The sequence below is a fragment of the Mus pahari genome, chromosome 4, assembly GCF_900095145.1.
Source record: "Mus pahari chromosome 4, PAHARI_EIJ_v1.1, whole genome shotgun sequence".
In the NCBI taxonomy this organism is placed as follows: Eukaryota; Metazoa; Chordata; class Mammalia; order Rodentia; family Muridae; genus Mus; species Mus pahari.
The window spans coordinates 146,406,120-146,429,146 of NC_034593.1; the positions used below are offsets into that span (position 1 = coordinate 146,406,120).

The following is a 23,027-nucleotide window of genomic DNA, read 5'->3' on the forward strand; positions in this document are numbered from 1 at the left end:
TCAATCTTAGCAGCAGGTAAGATGTCATCCCGAGTTGGAAACATATTGCCAAAGTAACTTTAAGTGTCTGTGCTTGGATATCAATGTGCCATTTACTTTCTCAAATACCATAAACATTGTTTTCCTTTTGGATCCTAATAGAAAAGCTGAAATTTTGAATTATGTGCAATTTTAAAGTTTTAAATGGTTTTGAGGCTATCTTATTCTAATGAATAAAAATATTTCTCATTCTCATAGTCTAGAAAAGGTATGCTTTTGAAACTTCTTTGTTATTGCCAAGGTCTCTTGAAAAATATGAGTATTCTTGATAATTTTGTTTTATGGATGACATACTGGGTTAATAAAAATATTCAAAAAAGGTTGGCTGCTATACAGTCTCCCTCTCCTACGCAAGACACTGAGAATGAAGCAGTGCTCTGTTGTTCTATGTGGAATGTGGTTTTGGAATTTAGCTGAGGAACTCAGCTTGTTATTTTCATTTTTGCATAATGAGTAAAAGACTTGTTTTTTCAAGCAAGTAAAATAATAAAAAAGATTAGGTTTGTTTTTGGAAGAATAGATTTTTTTAAATGTAAGCATTTTCTGCAACAAATAGTTTGATTAATGTTATTTAAAATGGAATTTATGACTTGTGCCTCACTGTTAGTTTCTAACCACATTAAAATGGATCCAATTAAATGTGTCATTTGGTCTTTCTAGCATCAGGGAACTGTTTAGCTCACCAAAATAAGCAATGTTTGATTGAATCATTTCTAATAATAAGCTAGACAGATGGCTTTAGATAAATTAGGTTCGCAAAATCTTTATGTTTGTATGGTTTTGAGTTTTGAAAAAAAAAAAAAAAAAAGAACATCCATAGCATGAATCCACAGAGATATTGTGCCTGTGGAGTCAACACCCAACAGCCAAGGGCTTGCAGTTATACTCCTTCAATACAGAAGTTCTCAGCATTTTTACTTGTTATTGGTTCATCTTTCTGAAAACAAATTTACTACTAATATAGGTACTATAGTATTAGCACAACATATACCATTACTATAGATATTAATATAATATTGCATATGAAGTAAAAAAATGTTTAATGCTTTTTAACAAGTAGTTTCTTTTCTCTAGGGGTATTTTAGGTAAATGTATAAACTTGAAATTATACTTTGCAATTTTATTATTGTACTCAATCATTTTAAATAAAATGTTGCTTCAATGTATTTTTCAAATGTGCATTTCTATCTTGATGAGCATGGGTAATAGTTTAATTTGTTTTAGAAGTATTAATATTTGAATATCAATCTTCAAACAGACACTGAACTAAGTAGGATTTTGAAGTCAGCATAGGTCCTTTTAGCAGTGGTTATGAATGATAGAGCTAAGAGAAACCTTGGAAGTTAGCCAACTTGTTTCTTAAATAAGAGTCCTGAAGCTAGCACAGATGCAACTAACTTAAGCTGCAACCAGGTCTCAGATGCAGTATCTGAATTCAGAGACTATTCTCTACAGTGCCCCTCACTCAGTCTCCCAGCTCTTGGAACACACTGGAATTTTGTGACAAAGATTTGAGTGGATACGGTAACTGAACTAGATTGCTTACAAGTGTATAGTGTAATTAACTGGAAATACAATGGGAGGCTTGTGGAGATACTTTTGTGGCTCTCTGGAGGTGACAGGAGGGTCCTCACTTAGATCTGAAGGATTTTAGAGTGATTGCTCCCCAGCTGTAGATGGCAGTGTACAACGGAAAGGAAGGCAGAACTGAAAAGAGCATCAGCTAGAAGTAGCCACTTCAGTAGAATCTTTTCTAAAACAAGGAAACACTCTCTTTTCAGCTCCAGCACCCACCACAGCAGTACCCTACACGGCAATAAAATGTGTGGATGTCCGTAAGAGCCACCATAAAACAAGATGGCTGGTGCCTTGGGGATCGAACAAGTGTGACAAGATCCGTGACATCGAGGAAGCAATTCCAAGGGAAATTGAAGCAAATGACATTGTGTTTTCTGTACACATTCCGCTCCCTTCTATGGAGATGAGCCCATGGTTCCAGTTTATGCTGTTTATCCTGCAGCTAGACATTGCTTTCAAACTGAACAACCAAATCAGTAAGTACCCCAACTGCTATGGTCAACTCTGGAATTTTCTTCCTAGGACTGTTATTGATGATGCTAACTCTGATAGTTATTAGTTGTTTCCTGCTTCCTGTGCACTTTCTGAGCCCTTCATCTGAATCAACCCATTTAATATTTCCAAATCCCTTGAGGCAAATATCATTAAAAAATCACACACACACACACACACACACACACACACACACCACACATATGTGGTGAGGTTGCCCATAGTCAGACCCAATACTGCAAAGGTTTCAGTCCAAACCTAAAAGGTGCCGTAGCTACTAAACATCTCCCCCTTCCAGTACTAAAAAGGAGCTAACCTCAGTAGAGGAAGGCCCTTTGTGTTTAATTGGATTTCACTACTTCTATGGAGTGAGACTATGACCTTAGAAAAAGATACTTATTCGAATGGGGCTGCTAGCCCAGGAGTTATCTATGATCTCACTAAAACATTTTGTATTTAATTTAATTTATTTAATTTTCAAACTTATTTGGTTGCATCTAGAGATTGTATAAGGAATTTCTGATTGAAGGATTTGTTTGTTTGTTTGGTTTGGTTTTTGTTGTTTTGCTTTTCTGAAACAGGACCAGGAATATGAGGAAAAGAAGTAAGTATATTGAAGACAGCTTTGTCTGGTGCCTGAAAATGTACTAAAGCACCTTTTTAAGCTTAAAATTCTATTTTAATAATAAATCTGATAATTAATTATATTAATTATACTCTGTATAAGAATTAGAGCATCCTGGATCTTGACATTTTATTTTAAATGAGCAAATAGATTAGTCTAAGATTATTTTTTCTAGGAGGCAACATTTTCATTTCCTCATGTACTCAGTCTCTTACCCTTGACTTCAATTTTGAGTGCCTGTAAAATAAATGCTGTACTTTAGCTGCATGTGCAAATATACACAAAAAAACTTCCCTTAAGGAATTTTGTTTGTTTGCTTGTTTGTTTGTTTGTTTTTCGAGACAGGGTTTCTCTGTGTAGCCCTGGGTGTTCTGGAACTCGCTTTGTAGACCAGGCTGACCTCAAACTCAGAAATCTGCTTGCCTCTGCTTCCAGAGCACCACCACGCCCAGCTTTCCTTAAGGGATTTTTAATTAGGTAGAAAAGACAAATATGTAACTCACTATGACAGTTTGATAGTATGATGTAGCATTGGATGTTGTGACCAAGGTATGCATAGGAGGCTATGACAGCACCAAGGAAAGCTTTTCTTAGACTGAGCAGACAAACTGTGAATGTGAGTTTTGTAGATGAGAGTGACAGAAACTTTAGATGAGTATCAAAGAGAAAAAGGCCTGGTAAAAAGTTGGAGGTAAGTATTGAAGTAAGCAAAACATTCTAGAGACTAGCACTAACCTTAACTCTTACTTATAACATCCAGAGGAGTTTCCAATGTACCTAACTAGTCTCTTCACTGTTAACTTCCTCAGTCATTCATTGGTTGAACAATACATTAACTAATTAATTCAAATTTTATTAAGTCATAGCCCTATGTTAAGTACTGAATACCAAGAATGTAAGTTTGCATAAGACTTGATTCCTGTAAGGGGATAGAGGAGAGGGTGTCTACAAAGCAGATCTAAAGCTACAAATGAGAATGACTGTGTGTTTAAGAAGTAGAATATACAATGTGACATATGAGCTTTGGGATAGAGAGTTTGGTAGGAGATGAGTTAAACCATTTTTCCACCTTAAAATTTTGGGTTACAGTACTCCTAGAATTCCAATACATTTAGGAAAAGATAATTAAAAACAAAGAAGGGCAACAGGAGTATGAGGTGGGTAGATGCCTTGATTTAGCAATGTTTGGACAGAGAGATCAAGGATACAATGTTCTGTTACTTCAGCTGTCTGCTTGAGGCATTTCAGAAGTAATTTAATGTCTCTTAATATCTCTAATGTCCTACCTCCTAGCTCTAAGTCTTACCTAGAAAAAGGAAAAGATTTTTTTCTGTAATAACTTAAATAATTGCTGCCTAATGGCAGTATCTAGGCTGGATAATAAATCATCCAAAATTTATCAACTTAAATCAATCATTTCTTATTTCTCCATTGCTTTGTCTCAGGAAGCGAAGCCCAACTTAACCAGGGAGTCACTATTTCAGTCCTTTCAAGGCTTCAAGTCAAGTCTGAAGATTTTGAAGTTGCACTGAGGGATGGTGTCTACTTCTAGGCTCACTGGTATGGTTGGCTAGTTCTTGCCACTCAAGTGGATATCTCAGGTTACCTTACAATGCTACAGTTAGCTTTCTTATGGATAGTCATTCAAGAGTCACATGAGGAACGTGAGCCAGAAGCCACTCCAACTTCTGGTATACTACCACTTCTGATACCTTCTATTGGCTAGATGCAAACCTGTAAGTTCAGCCCAAATTCAGGAGCCTGCTAGGAAGTAGTATCACTGAAGACCACCTTATGTCAACCTGTGAGTGTACTTTCCAGAGTAGCCAAGATTGCATTTGAAACATGTTTCTATTTAAATTGTTTTATTTTGTGTGTGTATCACATAAGTCACAGTGTACCTATGGATGTCAGGACAGTTTATGGAATTTGGTTCTCTTCTTCTATGATATGGTTCCCAGGGCTCTAACTCTGCTCATTGGGCTGAGTGGCAGGCATCTTTACCTATTGATACATTTTATTATCCCCTGAGTTCATATTTACGTCTAGATGAGAAGGTAGTATAATAGAATGTTTATGAGAATGCTTAAGAGTACCCCTAAGATATATTTAAATCCCCAAATTTATTATTTCTTTTCAAAAATTTAATTACTTGTGTGCATGTATGTACATATGTACATATGCAAACTTGTGGGTACATGCATACAAAGGTGCTTATGAAGAGATATGAAAACAATTTTCAAGAGATAGATCTCCCCTTCCACTATGTGTTCTGGGTTTAGAACTCACATTATAAGGTTTATGCAGTGTTTTAGTTACTGTTCTATTGCTGTGAAGAGACACCATGGCTAAGGCAACTCTTTTTTTAAAAAAAAGCATTTAAGTTAGCTGTAGTGGCATAAGCCTTTAATCTCAGCACCTGGGAGACAAAGGCAGGAAAATCTGAGTTCAAGGCCAGCCTGGTCTACAGAGTGAACTGGAGCCTGATAGGAAGTTACACAGAGAAATCCTGTCTCAAAAAACATTTACTGGAGGGTTTGCTTATAGTTTTAGAAGGTTAGTCCATAATCATCATGATGGGATACAGACAAAGATGGTATTGGGGCAGTAGCTGAAAGTTCATATTCATTCTGATCTGCAGGCAATAGTAGAAAGACATTGGGCCTGGAATGGGCTTTTGAACCCTCAAAGCCCATTCTTAGGAATATGCCTCCTCTGACAAAGCTACACCTACTCAAACAAAGCTAGACTTTATAGTCAAAGACACATCTTTCCGAACAGTTCCATTAACTCTATGTTGGCAATTCTCATTTGCACACCACCATATGCAGCAAGCACTTTTACCTGAAGAATCATTCTAGCACCATTTCTTAAAACTTCTACAATGTTGAAAAAATTTTAGAACCTTTCTGAGCCACTTTTTTTCATGTTTTTATTAGATATTTTCTTCATTTACATTTCAAATGCTAAGCCCCCTATACCCTCCCCCTACCCTGCTCTCCAATCACCCACTCCCGCCTCCTGGCCCTGGCATTCCCCTGTATTGGGGCATATGATCTCCCCTGTATTGGAGCATATGATCTTTGTAAGACCAAGGGCCTCTCCTCCCATTGATGGCAAACTAGGCCATCCTCTGCTACATATGCAACTAGAGACACAGCTCGGGGGGGGGGGGGTAATTCACATTGTTGTTACTCCTATAGGGTTGCAGACCCCTTTAGCTCCTTGGGTACTTTCTCTAGCTCCTTCATTNGGGNCCCTGTGTTCCATCCAATAGATGACTGTGAGCATCCACTTCTGTATTTGCCAGGCACTGGCATGCCTCACAAGAGACAGCTATATCAAGGTCCTGTCAGCAAAATCTTTCTGGCATATGCAATAGTGTCTGGGTTTGGTAGTTGTATATGGGATGGATCCCTGGGTGGTCTCTGGATGGTCCTTCCTTCTGTCTCAGCTCTGAACTTTGTCTCTGTAACTCCTTCCATGGGTATTTTGTTCCCCATTCTAAGAAGGAGTGAAGTATCCACACTTTGGTCTTCCTTCTTCTTGAGTTTCATGTCTTTTGCAAATTGTATCTTGGATATTCTAAGTTTCTGGGCTAATATCGGTTTATCAGTGAGTGCATATCATGTGTGTTCTTTTGTGATTGGGTTACCTCACTCAGGATGGTATCCTCCAGATGCATCCATTTGCCTAAGAATTTCATGAATTCATTGTTTTTAATTGCTGAGTAGTACTCCATTATGTAAATGTACATTTTCTGTATCCATTCCTCTGTTGAAGGACATCTGGGTTCTTTCCAGCTTCTGGCTATTATAAATAAGGGTGCTATGAACATAGTGGAGCATGTGTCCTTATTACAAGTTGGAACATCTTCTGGGTATATGCCCAGGAGAGGAATTCCTCTGAGCCACTTTTTATGTGCAAACTTTGAATAAAAATATCTAATTAACCAAGTCATTTTGAAGAATAAGTTTGGGTAATATTCTTAGGATTTAGTAGCCATTTAAAAAGAAAAAAGAAAAGAAATACCTTTTTCCTGAAACTCAGCTAATTTTCTGTTATTTCTCCTACATCTTGTCTAGTGGACTTAAATTTTTACAAATGAATTTTATTATTTAATCTTAATCAATTGCTTGTGTGAAACATCTTTAATAACCAACAAATAAGGCTTGACAATTCAGAGTTCTCTCCCTTCTGTTTCAAAGCTGTTTTTTGCAGCCTTCTTGTTGTTGACATGCGTGCATTATTATTCTCATTCTCATATTCTGTAAATATATCCAGAGATTGCTTCTCTTTACATCTTTGCTCATGTTAAAGTTTCCATAGTTCTCCTCCTTCTCCTAATCCTCTTCCTCCTCCTCCCCACCCCTCCTTGTCTTCTTCCTTCTTCTTTTCTTCATGCTGGGAATAGACCCCTAGGGCCTCAAGCATACTGAACACATGGTCTACCATTGAGCCACACCTCAAGTCCCATCTCCTCTTCTTTTACCGTTCTTTCTTTCTTCCATAGATAAAAGGCTTCTTGGTAAAAACCTACTAATTCTTCAAGACATGTCAGTTGTCACATGGCCCTAGAGCTGCACAGATATTTTCTCTTTTCCTTTGTAAACGCAGTGAATTCTCCCTGAATTCCATTATTGGCAGAGTAATGTCCATTTTAACAATCTAGCACAACCGAATTATTTTCTATAGCTCCTGGGTAGATCAGTTCCCTGATTGTGATAGTGTTTACATTTGTTAAACTGTAGCTTTGTGTGTAGGGAGCTGTGAATGAAAATGTTTCTTGGATCAGATCATTCTCCTGCTACAAAAAGGGACAGCAAACAGTTGATGGAGGTGCTTGCCCTTTTCCACTCCAAAACAACACATTTGTTATTCAAGTAGCATTTCAATAACTAGCGACACTAATTCTAGTTGTAGCTAGAATTATTGCTTGCATGAATAAATTTATGTCTGAGACATTTACAATTGAATTGAAAAGGTGATGAATTGCTAGGAATAACAGCTTGTTGCCATAGCAGCTATTGTTTGGTGTAATACATAGAGAGGATTTTAGAGCATGGATCTTTTCATCAGGTTGTAGAAAAAATGGATCATTTTGATATTCTGCCTTTTGTGTTTTGTAAAATTCCTGACCTATGATCAGTTTATCTAATAAAGTAAGCCACAGCAGCTGATAAGTTTGTGTGAAGTTTTGGAAGTTGATAATACATTTCTAAATTTTATTCTACTGAATTTATAAAAGATTGTTAAGTAAATACATGAATACAATCTACTCAGCCTGTATAATGGTACCTGTATGTACATATCCCAGGCTAATCACTGGATAACCAGTTGAAGGGCTCATCCCTGGGGAAGATCATTTCTCCTAGTCTCAGCATTCCTAGTTGTCAATAGTTCTTTTTCTAGCATTGAGACACCATGAACTTTCCCTTTTCTATGGTAGTGTGTTCATTGATGCTCTCATTGTTCAGATCTCATTTAGGCAGCTATGTTGGTGAGACTCATGATAGAAGAATATTTTTTTTATTTTCTTTCCATTGTGGGAATTGTCAAGCACATTTGTACAAACAAGACTTCCTTTGAAATTAGCCATTATGTTTATACTTGTGGAAGATTAGCTTTGTTTTATGTGAGTCGAATCAGTAGGCACATTTCAAGTTTTTTAAATTACATGATAAGCATCATTCATAAAGTTCAAGATTCTAAATATTATAAAATCTAAAACTTTCTTGAATGCTAACATGATGCTATAAGTAGAGAATTTCTCATGTAACCTCATGAGACAAATTATAGACAAAATGTAGGATAACTATGTAAAATTTTAGGATATGCATATATATATATACATATATATATGTATATATATATATATATATATATATAACATGACTTTTGTGTTATATTTGTCTCCTATTAAAATATTGAAAAATACAAATGAAAGAAAATAATTTTGGTTTGGAGTATTTTGGTTAAGAAATATTCAATTGCAGTGTTTATACTTTGGTATATCTAGTCTCTCATACTTCTTTCAATTTACCCATTGCCATGGTGATCAGTTTTATATTATATAGGTTGGTATCATCTATGAGTAATTTATGATATTATATTATATATATAAGTATATATCAAGTAATTGTATTATTTATAATTATAATTATTTAATAGCAACCATCTTGTAGACTTTGAGCTACTACTCTGTGAGTAAAATTCAAAGTATAGCCACTTCATATTCAATGCAGATGTTAGTTAGGTTATATTTGCTTATAGGCATTTTTGTCCTAAGGATTTGTGACTTTAGTTTTCAGGTCACTGCTTAATCCAATCAATTTAGTTTAATTTACCAGATAAAGAAACTTTTAATTCAGTGATACCTGACCACTGTACATGCAGCTACCTGGGTCAGAGCAGAATCTCCTTAATGTACACCAGCAGTATGGATTGATCCTTAAACTTTCTGTCTCTCCTTCCAAAGTATCCTCTTAGCTCTGAGGTGAGGGATTTGATGGCAATATCTTACTTATAACTGACTGTTCCTCTCTCTCTTTCATTCTTTCATTCTCTTACTCTCTCTCACTGTGTGTGTGTGTAATTTCTGGCTGTGGGTCTCTGTATTTGTTCTGGTATGCTGCAGAAGGAAGCGTCTTTGATGACAGCTGAGCATGACACTGATCTATGAATATAGCAGAATATCATTAGGAGTCAATTTATCACAACTTTAAAAAAAAAAAAAGACTAATAGTATTTGATTTTACCCTAGTTCTCTGAGCTATCTAGTCTCTGGTTCTTAGTCACTCAAGCAGTGTTGAATATGGGTGTCTTCTCATAGGGTGGGGATTAAGTCAAATCAGATATTGGTTGGTTATTCCTACAAGCTTTGTGCTACCACTGCCCTAGCATATTTTGGAGGCAAGACAGCATTGTAGATCAATGATTTTGCAGCTGGGGTAGTATATACATTTCTCTTTTGGAAACCTTCAGAGTACCTTCCCATACAAAAGACACTGGAACATACAGATGAATATTCTATGTAGGTATCAGCTCTCTTTTTCCATATTTAATGAGTTGTATGGGTGTTGTCTTGAGCAATGTTGCCTTGATGTCAGTTTGTAGAGAACATCCTATTATCTTGGGAACAGCCTGGGTTGTTTGGGTATTTCTATGGGACTCCTTTGGCCAACAACTGAATTGATTATAACCCAGTCACGATACTGGAAGCTTTGTTTGGTGACAACAGATGGCCAGTTGGGACTCATCTCTCATTATTTGGCTACTTCATTAGGATTTCCTTCATATATTTTAGGAAATTTCCCTTCAATGACAAATTCATTTGTCTGAAAATTTCATGATGTCATTATTTTTAACAGCATAATAGTAGTCCATTGTGTAAATGTACCATATTTTCTTTATCCATTCTGCTGTTGAAGTAAATTTAGGTTGCTTCCAGTATTTAGCTTTTGTGACGACAGCAGCAATGGACATGATTGAACAAGTGTCTTTTTGGTAGGGTAAAGCATTTTTGTGTATATGTCCAAGAATGGGATAGCTGGACCCTTGAGGTAGATAGAGTTCCATTTTTCTGAGGACATGCCACACTGATTTTCATAGTGGATATACCAGCTTGCACTTCCACCAGCAATAAATGAGTGTTCCCATTATTCCATATCCTCACTAGTCTTTGTCCATGCCAATGAGTTCAAGGCTCTTCTCCACTTTTTCTTCTATCAATTCTGTGTGTCTAGGTTTATGTTGCAGTCTTTTAGCTATTTGGAGTTGAGTTTTAATAATTCTTTAAAGGAATGATTTTATTTTTTATTCAAATAATTGACTTTCTAATCAGAATACCATTAGCATAGGCACTAAGTTGATTTAATAAATGGGACCTTATAAAACTGAAAAGGCTTCTGTAAGGCAAAGGATACTGTATATTGGACAGAGCAGCTGCCTATAGAATGGGGTTTTTTTTTTTAAGCAGTTCTACATCTGATAGAGGACTGATATCTCAAATATGTAAAGAAATCAAGGAACTAGGTATCTAGAACCCAAATAATCCCATTTAAAATTTGGGGTACAGATCTAAACAGAGGAAACTTAAATGGCTGAGAAACACTTAAAGTAATGGTCACCATCCTTAGTCACCAGGGAAATGAAAATCAGAAATACTTTGAGATTCCATCTTAAACCTGTCAGAATGGCTAAGATCAATAACATAAGCGATTAGCACTAATGAGGATGACAGATGGATCTCTGTTAGTCCAAGGCCAGCTTGATCTAGATAGTGAGTTCCACTACAGCCAGAGCTATATTGTGAGGTCCTGTCTTGAAAACAAAACAAAAACAAAACCAGAAATTTTTGGTATTTTTCTTAAACTTGAACTGAGAGACATTTGATCTCTGGGAAGAATTTGGAAGTCAAGAAACACTCCAACAGCCAAGTGTGTGTGCTGGCTACAGACCTTTCTTGCATCTTAGAACACTGATTACTAACCTAAGTTAAGGGCTTTAATCTTGGGAAGTAAGCATGCTTATGCTTATTCACATACTTGGTATTTGCATTTCAACTCCAGCCCTAAAATTTATACAGGGTAGTCAGAGGTTTATAAAACCCTAGACAGGAACCTCAGTATGTGTATACCTTGAGTACCAAACTCTGTGTTGGTCATCAGCTAAATTTTTGGAGAACACCATAAACTGTGAAGCATGGGAAATTTTCAGCAGTCTTAGGAGAATGTATCAAAAGTACACATTGATTGTACTTGACTGTAGACATAGTAACATGCACATTCCCGTGTTTTGAAATAGTAGTAATTCAAGTGGGAGAAGCTGTATATGAGAGACAACTTCTAGGACCAGAAGACAAGAAGAACAGGATATGGATTAACATTCAGAATATTGTTGGATGAAAGCAAAAACTCAAAGGAATTGAAGTTGAGGGGAAAAAATTTCTTAGGCATCTCTTATATATGTTCAATGCTTGATGTTCAAGGTTAAACCTCTGCTCTTCTCTGTGAAGCTATTACCACAGAACAAGGTTTAATAGTCTCCAAACTAAAGTTATGGAATTAAAGTGATTTTCCCCCAAAGTCACCTGACTTGCAGGTGAAGAAATCAGAACTGACCCATATTTTTCTACCATGAAGTGCTATAATGATTCCTAATAACATATTGCTATTCCTATAGAACCTTACATCTCCAAACTCTCTTCAGAGAAACTTCTTTTTAAAGTAGGTAACAATTAATTCAGAGACCCCTAGTAGGCCAACATGGAGTGAATAAAAGACTATGAAGTGTTCAGTCCAAAAAGAGGTGTACATACCATACATTTCCCATCAAGGATCAGGGAACTTTATGGAAGATGGGGCAGAAAAATTGTAAAAGCCAGAGGTGGGGGATGGCTTCAAGGAAACAGTGTTTTCTGAATGCAACAATTGCACATATGGACTCATAGCTATTTTGAACATGCATAAGAATTATGCAAACTCATGCACAAAATTCCATGACTAATTGAAAAGCTATTGACATTTGATCAGTGCTGATATGGGTTTGGGGCAGAAGGAGGAAGGGAGGAAGGAGGAGGGAGGAGGGAGGAGGGAGGGAGGGGCGAGGGAGGAAGAAGTCATCTCTCTTTAATGATGTGATTAGGTAGGTAGACCATATTATGAGGCAGGCCCTATCACAAAAGTAGTTGGTCAACATAAGCTGAACTCAAGGTATGGGAGGGGGGTGAAAACTCAAAACTGAGTGGTTGTAGATTTGAAGGTGCAAGGTGGATATAGGAGGCTTTGGGGTTATAATCAAAATACATTATGTAATATAGGATGAAATAAAATTCAAATGCAAACTTATGAGGTTGATCTGAATAAGTATGGACCTATGGTGTTGAATGCTATAATCAAAATTATAGAATGAAATTGATTCTATACTGACCTTCTGAAGGTCATGTAGAGAAGGGATCTGTGGCTCTTCTGCCATAAACATCAATGGAGGCAACACTATGGCATGCAGTGCAGGATTGACAAATCCATTGAGCCTTATCAGAAGATGAGGAGGAGGGAGAGGGGAGAGAGCAAGGAAGGACAAGGACAGGAGAAGAAAATAGTCCCAGGACTGCAAAGCAACAGTATCTGCAGTCCACTGAGGACCAGAAGAAGCTGAATGCATTGTATGAATACATCCAGTATGCCTGCTGCAGCACTAGCTGCCCCAACTACTGGTGGAACAGAGACAAGTAAGTACTTCAGACCTGCAGTTCTCATCTAGGCCTATTGCTGGATGACTGACTTCACAGAGGAATGTCTGGCCAAGCTGCATCACCTCTACTGCTGCCAGACCAACATGAACTATACACGAACTTACCCCAAGAGTCTGATTCCAGGAAAAGTGATTGCTGAAATGAAGAACATAATGATGACCTACAAGGAGAAATGTAGCTGTCAGCTTTGACTTGAATCACTTCAAGCACCAGAATTCTCCAAGAATAGTAAACATTTTTTTAAAAATTGGAGGTAAAAGATAAACTCCTGAAAGATGGCATGACCCTTCACTATGTTACCAATATGACCTATTTGACTAAGAAATTAGGAGTTAAGTCATTATGGAAAAACTTGAAAATTACATATATAATGTGGAACTGAAATGTAGATTCAAAATTAGAGACTAGATTGTCCTTTAATTAGATAGTAGCTGGAGAGTGCATTTCTTCTTTTCTGTCTGGATCTCTCACTTGGTGGCACTCCTAACAGGAAGCTACCTGTGAAGTTTCTAATGGGAGAAGTCACCAAGCTGAGCTAGGCTAGGTTCACACTGGGCTGGCTTCAGAGGCAAGGAAATCCTACTCCCTTTGCTTTTTAACTACAGACATAGCCTGGCTGAGTGACTTGGATTCCAAAGGATACCAGTAATTGTGGGTTTTAGTCACAGAAGATAAAGATAAGAGGAGAGACAGGCTGTTTTTTCCACAATTAAATGCTGCCTCTCAGGTTCCTCTGTCGTTAAGAGTCTGAGGGTCAGGAACCTCTAGCCATATTATTTTATCCCTGGCTGCCTGCTCTCATCTGTAACTCCACCCAAGGGGATTAAGAATAGGTGAGCTGGAAAGACAAACATGTTCTGGTCTGTTTTCCCTTCCAAGTCCTATCCGTGGAGCAGATGAGATCTCTTCTAATCAGTGGCATAAAAGTTCTTTTAGGAGCTCCTCTCTGTCTGTTGCCAGTTGCACAAATACAGTATGAGGAGTGTATAAAATCTATGTTTTTCCTTTTATGATCTTGACAATGTTTTTGTTTGTTTGTTGTTTGTTTTCAAGTATCTGAAACTCTGGTATTTGGAATTTATTAACTGTTACTCATATTAACCAGATTCCAGTTTTTATCCCTTATCATTCCTTTCCAATTGTAAGTGCCCTGAGAATTGGAATGGCTTTACAGTTATTTGGTTTTGTCCCAGTTCCTTAAGTATAGAAGGAAGTTAGAAAGCTGATAGTGTTTTAGATTTCTGTCTTCATGAAATACTAGAACAAGAAAGTACTTCAGTAATCATATGATCCAAAGTCAAAATTTATTGAAAAAATACCATATGTAAAGTGACTTAACTGGAGTTGAACTGTGGATAGAGGCTTTCCTAGTGCAATGAACAGGTTTTCTAATTTTCCTAATGTGCTACTCAGTGACATAATAAGAAATAGCTTGGCCGGGCATGGTGGTACATGCCTTTAATCCCAGCACTCGGGAGGCAGAGGCAGGCAGATTTCTGAGTTCGAGGTGAGCCTGGTTTACAAAGTGAGTTCCAGGACAGGCAGGGCTATACAGAGAAACCCTGTCTCCGAAAAAAAAAAAAAGAAAGAAAGAAAGAAAGAAAGAAAGAAAGAAAGAAATAGCTTATGCTTTGGAACCTGGCAAAATTAGACTTAGATTGTATGCCCTTCCCACCAATAACAGGCCTCATTTTCTTCATTTTGAGATTATAAATGAATTATTCTGTTTGGTCTCTGTATGTATAAATATGTTTAAATATGCAATAAGAACTAAAAGAGTGTAAGTTTGAAAGAATCATTGTTTCCTTTCTTTTCAAACAATATACAACCTTAATAAGAAAATATGTTTTTGAGATCTCTTCAATTCATTATCAGAAATTGTGCCTTACTGTCATTTAGAAGAACTTAAGGAAGGAGGGTTGAGTAATAAGACCAATGAAGAAGAATCAGTATATACTAGAAACAAATTAGTTCCACCTATAGGAAATACCTCCTCTTTTTCTTACTACCCTCTGCATAAGGGAGTTGAGGTTGATCTAAAACAATAACACAGCATTTCCTTCCCTTGCTCAGGAGTGAGCAAGAGGCTGAGTATGTGAAGTGGTCAAGAAGATGAACAAGTCACTGAACTCACTTCCTTCAGAAGTCACGTGAACACAACTGATTGTGAAGAATGGAAAGGAAGGGAAGCACAGTGTTCTAGAAGGAGTGCTCAGGAAGACTCTGCTCCACATGGTTCAGAAAAGTATGGAGATCTGTACAAAGTAAACACCCACACAGATAGAGGGGTGCTGAAAGAAAGGCAAGAAAGAACCATTCCTGGAGTGCAGCTATCATTCTTGGTAGCTTTTAATTAGGGAGTAGTAACTGACATCTTTGGGGTTCCACCAATAGTCACATTTGTGTTTTGTTCTTTTCTCTCACTCAAACAGGCACATGTCTCCTCCACTTTCTTTGGAATGTTATTAATCTGTCCATCCCCAGGAAACCTAGGTAGCAGCAGAATATTCTCCTGTTGCCATCAGAGTTCAGCTTAGGGAATGTGTGGCTGGGTAATCAAGCGGGGCTGGCCTTATCTGCAAAGAGAACTCTGAATCCTTAGTGCAATAATTTTCCACATTCACAGTACAAAGCAAATACTCTGTGTGAGTAAAACTGGCTTGGCTCCAGCAATAACACAGCTGTTGAAACAGCTTAGTCACCGGGGCAATGGAGACAGTGTGGCAAGAGAATGCTGGGGTGCAGTAAGCTGACATTTAGCTGGCTAGCAGGGGCTCTGAGAGCCAGAACAGATCTGTGGGAGAGCTATGGAGAGGCTGCTCCCCGCCCACAGGCATCCCCTTGTTTCTTTTGAAGCTGAGCCATAATCCCCTCCCTGGGCAGGGTGCCTGAGGATGAAAACTGAACACATTTTATGACTGATGGGAGAGAAAGGACTGATTCTATCTTTCTAGACACCTGGTTTCTCTCACTCTCCTTTATAATGACCTTGTTTGTTTGTTTGTTTGTTTGTTTTGGTTTTTATGCTTCAGGCAGTTAGAATGTAATGTGAAATTTAGTTATAGTTGTTGGTGTGTTGTGTGCGTGTGTGTGTGTGGGGGGGGTGTTGTCCTGAACTTATAGAAAAAAACCTCAAGTAGCTCTTTAGTCTTGACTGTTAAGGTAATACACCAGACAATCAGAAGGAAAAACTCCAACCCTTCTGACTGGTGTTTCCTGGATCCCTATAACAAGTGCATCTGCTAGAGCTTTATCCTGAAGTTTTGTGGACAGATCTGATAAAATACTTTGCTGGTCACATAGGAATTTTGGAAAGCCTAATGAATTGCTATAGAGCTACCCTGCTGTTCTTTCAGCCTTTGAACAGCTGACCTTTGTGTTTTTTCTTTATCCTGGGCTCTTTTTGCACTGTTTGTTTTGGAAGTTGTTGAGTTAAATTAGCCATCTCTTTCCTTTCCTGGTTACAGTATGAGAATGCAGCTGTCAGTCTGTGAACACTGCCATTGTCTATTTTTAGATTCAGTGTGAATAAAGCTCTCCTCTCTAATTGCAGAGAGAGAGAGAGAGAGAGAGAGAGAGAGAGAGAGAGAGAGAGAGAGAGAGAGACTGACTTTTACAAGCACCAAATCAGCTATTGTGAGTTATCCTGGGGAGAAAGGAAAAGGCAGCCACTGTCTTTCCATCCCTCTTTGTCAGGTGTGTTTTCTCTCAGCATGAATGTTGATTATGGTCAAATTTTTCCAGTGTTTTAGCATTTGCCAGCTTAGATTTTTCTGTTTTCTCTGGCTTTGTTATAAATAAAATTACTATAATTGAGTTCAAATTCCTTACAAATTGCTTTTCTTTAGATGTTTTCTATGTCGTCCAATCACATTAAACAAACTGAGAGCTATGAAATACAATGGGATGTGATTTTCTCTATTTAGCTTTCTAACCAGCAGTCTGCTTTGTATGTAGCTACTAGAAGTGCTTCAATAAGTGGAATGCCATGGTATTTAGTATAACTTGAACCCTTAGTCACCAGACTCTTCCTGCTGCTTAGCCCTGTATTTCTTATAGTCACCTTTGTATTTCCTTCATATCGAATTAATTTCTTTCTCTAATCATTCAGTGTTTTTTAGGGCTTCTATGGATTTTTAGATGTACAGTTTCTTTAATCTGTGGATGCTTCTACCCCATTGTATCTTGAACTATTATCTTGTAGTTAATAGGTAGTATCACTTTGGATGAGCTGATTCTGGAAGTCACACCTTCTGTGTTCTATTGTTTAACCAAGTGTTCTTAAACACTTTGAGCTACCTATATACATAGGTTTGCTTTTACTGCACTGCCCAATTTTCCCAACTTACTGTGATCAATTTGAAGGCAATGATTTTGCCTTATGCATTTTTTACCTCCAGTACTGTTCATGGAAACCAGTAGATGCTTAGAAATATTTGGTTGAGTAAAAAGAAGTCCTTTGTGATAGTACATCTAGCATTCAAGTTACAGAAGAATATTAATCCTATCTCAGTGTCAATTTTGTAAACTGTTGTGGTTTTTTGTCTCATCATGGGTTTACCCTCGAGCTTTAGCAAACCAGGTTGAATAGATTGTCAGGCCTTGCTGTACCTAGAAGAATACTGCACAATTTTTCTTCTCTGAAAATTTTTTTCTTTTCTTTTTTTAAAGATATATTTATTGTACATATATGAGTACCAAAAGAGGGCATCAATTCCAGTATAGATGGTTGTGAGACACCATGTGGTTACTGAGACTCGAACTCAGGACCTTTGGAAGAGCAATCAGTGCTCTTAACCACTGAGCCATCTCTCCAACCCCCTCTGAAATCTCTTAGAAGTAGTATCATTTATTGACTCACTCCTGAGGCTGGGAGCCATGATAAAGACCATTTTATTGTTTTAAACATAAAACCTTAAAGCAGCATTAGGTCAAAGAAGTTGTTGTTTTTTAGCTTCTGTAATTACATTACTGGTACTTTCTAGCAGAACATCAATACATTATCCCCGTAATATTATCCAGAAAAGAGAGGGGAAAATAATAACTTTCCTTAGGAGTCGCCATTTCTTCCTGTCACAGAAAACAGGTATACTGTGCTTTGGTGTGTAACTGGGAACTAGATTCATTACTTATTTTAGAGCTGTGATTTAACAAAAACAAACAAACAAAAAACAGATAAAGATAACTTATAGAAGAGGGGTTTTTGACTTACGGTTCCATAGAGATCAGAGTCTATCATAGCAGGGAAGCATGACAGCAACAAGCAGTCATGACAGCTGAAGCAGGAGCTGAAAGCTCACATCTTGAACCATAAGTATGAAGTAGGAAGAGAAAAAAAACATGACTGGTATGTGGCTTTTAAACCTCAAAGCCTGTGCCCAGTGACATACACCCTGCAGAGAGGATATACCTCCTAAATCTACCCAAATATTTCCACTAACTGCCTCCAAGTAGTCAAACATCTAAGTCTATGATAAGGCATGCACATGTATGCTGTATGTTAATGTATGCATAAATGTATATAGAGGTAGGATTTGGGACAGGAAAGTAGGCAATAGGCAGGGAAGAGTGTAACATCACTAAAATAAAGCAACCTACACAGTCAGTGGATAGGATGTGATAGAGTGACAGGGATATTGGGTGAAGGCTTGGCAAGATATCTCAATGGATTAAAACACTTATCACACAGGACTGAGATCTGATTTCAGTCCCAAGAATTTGGTTTCTATATGTGTACTACTGCATTTGCACTCTTCTGCATTATATACACCCAATAGTAAATAAAATTTATAAAGGAATACTTGATGGAAGGTACTATTCATTAATTTGGTAAATATTTACTGAATATCTCTATGTTAAGACATGGTACTATAACTGTTAGCAGGACTGAGGTAGACTCTGACATTCAGTAGCTTCTAGTATGTGTACAGAAGAGTTACATATACAGATAGTTAAGTGAGATAAAGCATACAGTTCTGGGTCAACAGAACTCTATGGGAACAACATATAGGAGACTGTGCTTAGCTGTGAATGGCTAAGAAAATATGGGTGAATAAGGTGAAATACCTGAAGTTAAGAAGGCATTAGTTTTATATAAGCAGAGATGTTAAACCCTATCTGCAGTACTTTGCAGTTAACTGTGTATATGGGGTTTCCTTCTAAAAGAAAATTGGTGTGCTAGTGAGATGAGTGTAGTATGCTCAAATGGCAGCATTAAATAGCAGCCTACACATTCTAGGCTTCTGTCAAGTAATACTTGGCATGCATTGACTTCTGTATTTCTTATGACCTTATTTCTCTTCTCATCTGTCTCCAGAGTTGAGCTCCTTTTATTTGCCAAGGTTGGAGAAGAAGGGATTGCCTGGGTGGAATAAGAGAAGGGACCATAGGATATGGACCTGGGATCCAGATGATATCTTAATATACCATTTATAGAGTTTCCATTTTATACTAAAGACAATATAAAGATCGACAAGTATGTTTTGTTTTGTTTTGTTTTCAGACGATGTCTCATTATATGGTTCCAGCTGGCCTAGAACTTGCTATATAGACCACACTTGTCTCAAACTCACAGAGATCTGCCTGCTGAAGCCTCTCAACATATTTTAGAAACTACCTTTCTGGCTGAAGTATGAAAAATTATCTCAACTAGGAGATTATGAGTTGAAAAGAGGAGTAAGTTTGAAAGATATGAAAATTGATGAAGTGAGTTGTTTTCCCCACAATCTGTGGCACTTCAGATTCATTAATCTATAAACAACCAATACTCCAATAGTGTTTCCAGTTGTGCAGCCTTAAAGTATTAGCTGCCTTGACTGCAATAAAAATAGATCTTTTCTGAAAGGGGACACCTTTTTAAAGGACTTGACATAAAAAATGATTTGTCCTTGATTATTGCATTTGCAGACTTAATTTCATCCAAGAGATAATGCATCAGATTATACAAACTAAAATACTTCTCCACAATGCAGATGTCTGACAGAATGGAGAAAGATGAGAGATGTATAGGGAACTGTTGGCTGTTTTGTTAAATAATCATGCTCATTCATTTGTATAACAATTCACCCAACTCTTCAGGGAATCTTAATAACACAGGCAGGGCCAAATTTGTAATTAGCCAAGTCTAGTTTGGCAGACATTCCATGGATATAAGATAGGGTTGGTTTTGCTATTTTCTTAATTGAAAGCAGCAGGAAAATTCTAGTCAGGTCGGGGAGTTTTTGATTGGAGAAGGAGTGCTAGCACAAATAACCCCAGATTATGTCTGTTGAAAGCTGGAAGCAGGCTGGTTTGAGTTGCTTCCGTTTCAGGTTACCAACCAACCACTTGTGCCTGGGAATGTGGAAGTACACATGAAGATTGTGAAAGTTTTTTAGTATTTTTGCCTCAAGGTAAGGCCCCAAGCAAATCAAGGTTTCTCTGTGAAGCTTTAAAAGCTTTTGACACCATACAATAATTCTTTATTTTATTTTTTAAAGATTATTTTATTTTATGTATGTGAGTACACCGTTGCTATCTTCAGACATACCAGAGGAGGGCAACAGATCCCATTACAGATGGTTATGAGCCAACATGTGGTTGATGGGAATTGAACTCAGTACCTCTGCTATCAGTGCTCTTATACACTGAGCCATCTCTCCAGCCCAATAATTTTTTTTTCTTTTAGAAACAGAGGTTTTTATTGGGTTTTTTTGGTCCACACAGGGAATTTCACACATTTTCTGTCAGTGCAGGGGCCCCTGTGGGTCATGTGCAGCACTTTCCGAGGCCGAGACCCTAGCCCAGCTAATCAGGGACTGCACAGAGACACAGGGAGAACTGAGAACTTGAAACACTAGAGGAGCTAGGGAGGGCTGCAGGTGTTGGGGGTCACATCTGGCTTGCCTCAGTTTCCCCACTGGGCACAGGAGGGTGAAGTTTGAGAGTCGTGGGAAAGCAAATTTAGTCCCTTAGAATGCCTGCAGTATTTTAAAGCCCAGTGTACCCCAATACTTTTGGGGCAAAACCCACCACAAAATCCCTTGTTTTCTTTCATTGAAACTGCCTACAATTTCCCCGGCTTCACAAACCATAAACTGATGTCAAAGAGATGAAGAAACAGGAAGCCCACTGGGGCCAGCTTCTCTCCACAGCCCACTGGGAAACGCACAGCCTAGCTGTCCCACCAAGGACACCCATGTTCCCTGCCTGGTGGGTCAATCCTGGAAGGGAAGCAAGGCATGGTGGTTGAGGAGGGAGCGTAGAAAGCACAGACCTGTCATCCCAGCCCTTGGGAAGCTGAGGCAGAAGGATTGCAGTGAGTTCCAGGCCAGAGAGAGATACAAAGAGATGACCAGTTTCAAAACACAAAACACAATGAAAACCCCAAAATCCACACAAGGCTGCTGATGCAATGGGGGAGCTGGCATGACGGGTGCTCAGTAGCCGGCTTCCTCCTGGCAGTAGGCCAGGTACTCAGGGGCCTCGCCTTGGCTGCCACCCACAGGAGCCCCGTCAGCTGCAGAGCCCTGTGGGCAATATTTGGGGTCGTAGTTCTGCTGCCCCAGTTCGAAGACCTGGCCGCTCTGGTTGGCGTCCTGCGTGTAGCCCATCTGCAGGGACATGGTAGAGTTGTCGCACTTGTCGGTGCCCAGCTTGGTGTCATAGATGTACCTTCTGGTCCCTGGAGCTGTCATGCCCACCTGTTTAACACACTTGTTGGTGCCCATCTGGAGGCTGATGGTGCAGTGGTCCATGGGAGGCGGGATGTGGTTTTTGGAGTCATAGAGATGTCTCCTGGCACCATAGGCTGTCATGCCAGACTGGCTGGCACATTTGTTGGTGCCCATCTGCAGCCCAATGACGCACTGGCCGGCCTTCATGGTGGCGTCATCAAAGTTCCTCTCCTGTTTATCTGAATATTTAACCCCAATGTCTACACCACTTTGCAGCCCCTTGGTCTTGGCCTTTCCAGCCAGTGCAAGCAGAGACATTTGCACCTGTGTCGTATTCCCGCATCAGGTCATTAGCTTCGAACAGGTCCACGGGGTTCATGCCATAGCGGGCCATGGCCTTGATGAAATTGGAGAGATTTTCTAGTTGGTGCCAGTTCTGCACAGAGCGGTTGATTTGGGGGATGGAGCCCGGCTGCAGCTTGTTCATGAGTGTGCATAGGATAACCCCACCTTTCAGACCCTTCTGGAAGTCAGGACCAATGGAAAGGCCTGTGAGTCCCTCTATCCAGCTTCGGAGTCCCGCTTCCTTTTGGGGGTCATATTTGGACAGGAGCCAGTTATTAACCTCTGCCAAGAGCCCGTAGGACAAGCCCTTGTTGAACTGCGTGACAGGAGGACCAGCGGGCCCAATAATTCTTTATTTCTTATACTATCACTTGCTTTCCCCCTTTCTTTTTACTTACTTGGTCAGTAGTATGGCCTAACTCTCCTGGAGCTTGAAAAAAAGGAAACATTTTTAAGTGTATGCTGTATGTATGCCAAATAAACAAGATTTGTGAAGGCAGGCCCTATGTTTCTATGTTTTCTAGGTGGGAAGTTAAACTTTATTCAGTTTGTCAGCCAGGAGACTGAAGATAGGATTGACACTAGTACCATTGCACACCCAACTTTTGTCTTAGTATGATCTGGCTGTCTAGTACTAGTTTTGAACAATGAAGCATAAGTGAGAAGCATTCGAGTGACGTTCTTTCATCACTGTTGCTCATATCACCCACACACAGGACACAAGCTTTTGTCAGTCATCTGGTTTTAGTTGCTGGAGTATATTTAGCCTCTTTCTAGCTCTTTGTCACCCATTGCCACCTCATCTCTGACTTTCATTTGTTTAGCAGGGCAGGGCAGTGTGACTAAAATAAAGTCCCTCAAGGACAATATAGTCCATGTTTTCTAGTGTGGAAGGGCACAGATCTTTCTGAGATCTTTTTGTCTGTGATGAGACCCTTTCTTCATAAGAGTGACACTCCTTAATGTGATGGAAGTAGTAATTTTAATAAACCATAGTCCCGTGTATATTCTGAAATTAATATTGTCACTATCCTTTTCC

The 23,027-nt window shown here is 38.6% G+C and overlaps 1 protein-coding gene and 2 pseudogenes across 2 annotated transcripts in view; 2 read left to right on the plus strand and 1 right to left on the minus strand.

Annotated features, from left to right (window-relative positions):
* The window catches only part of Wls (Wnt ligand secretion mediator), a 100,961-nt gene that overhangs the window by 32,723 nt on the left and 45,211 nt on the right, over positions 1-23,027 (plus strand). For both annotated transcript variants that reach the window (XM_021195346.2, XM_021195349.2), the window contains one exon: positions 1,821-2,093. In XM_021195346.2, the coding sequence (XP_021051005.1) occupies positions 1,821-2,093 (273 nt within the window). The remainder of the gene's footprint in view (positions 1-1,820; positions 2,094-23,027) is intronic.
* On the plus strand, positions 3,364-13,344 carry LOC110320143 (annotated as a pseudogene).
* Positions 21,375-22,145, minus strand: LOC110319783 (annotated as a pseudogene).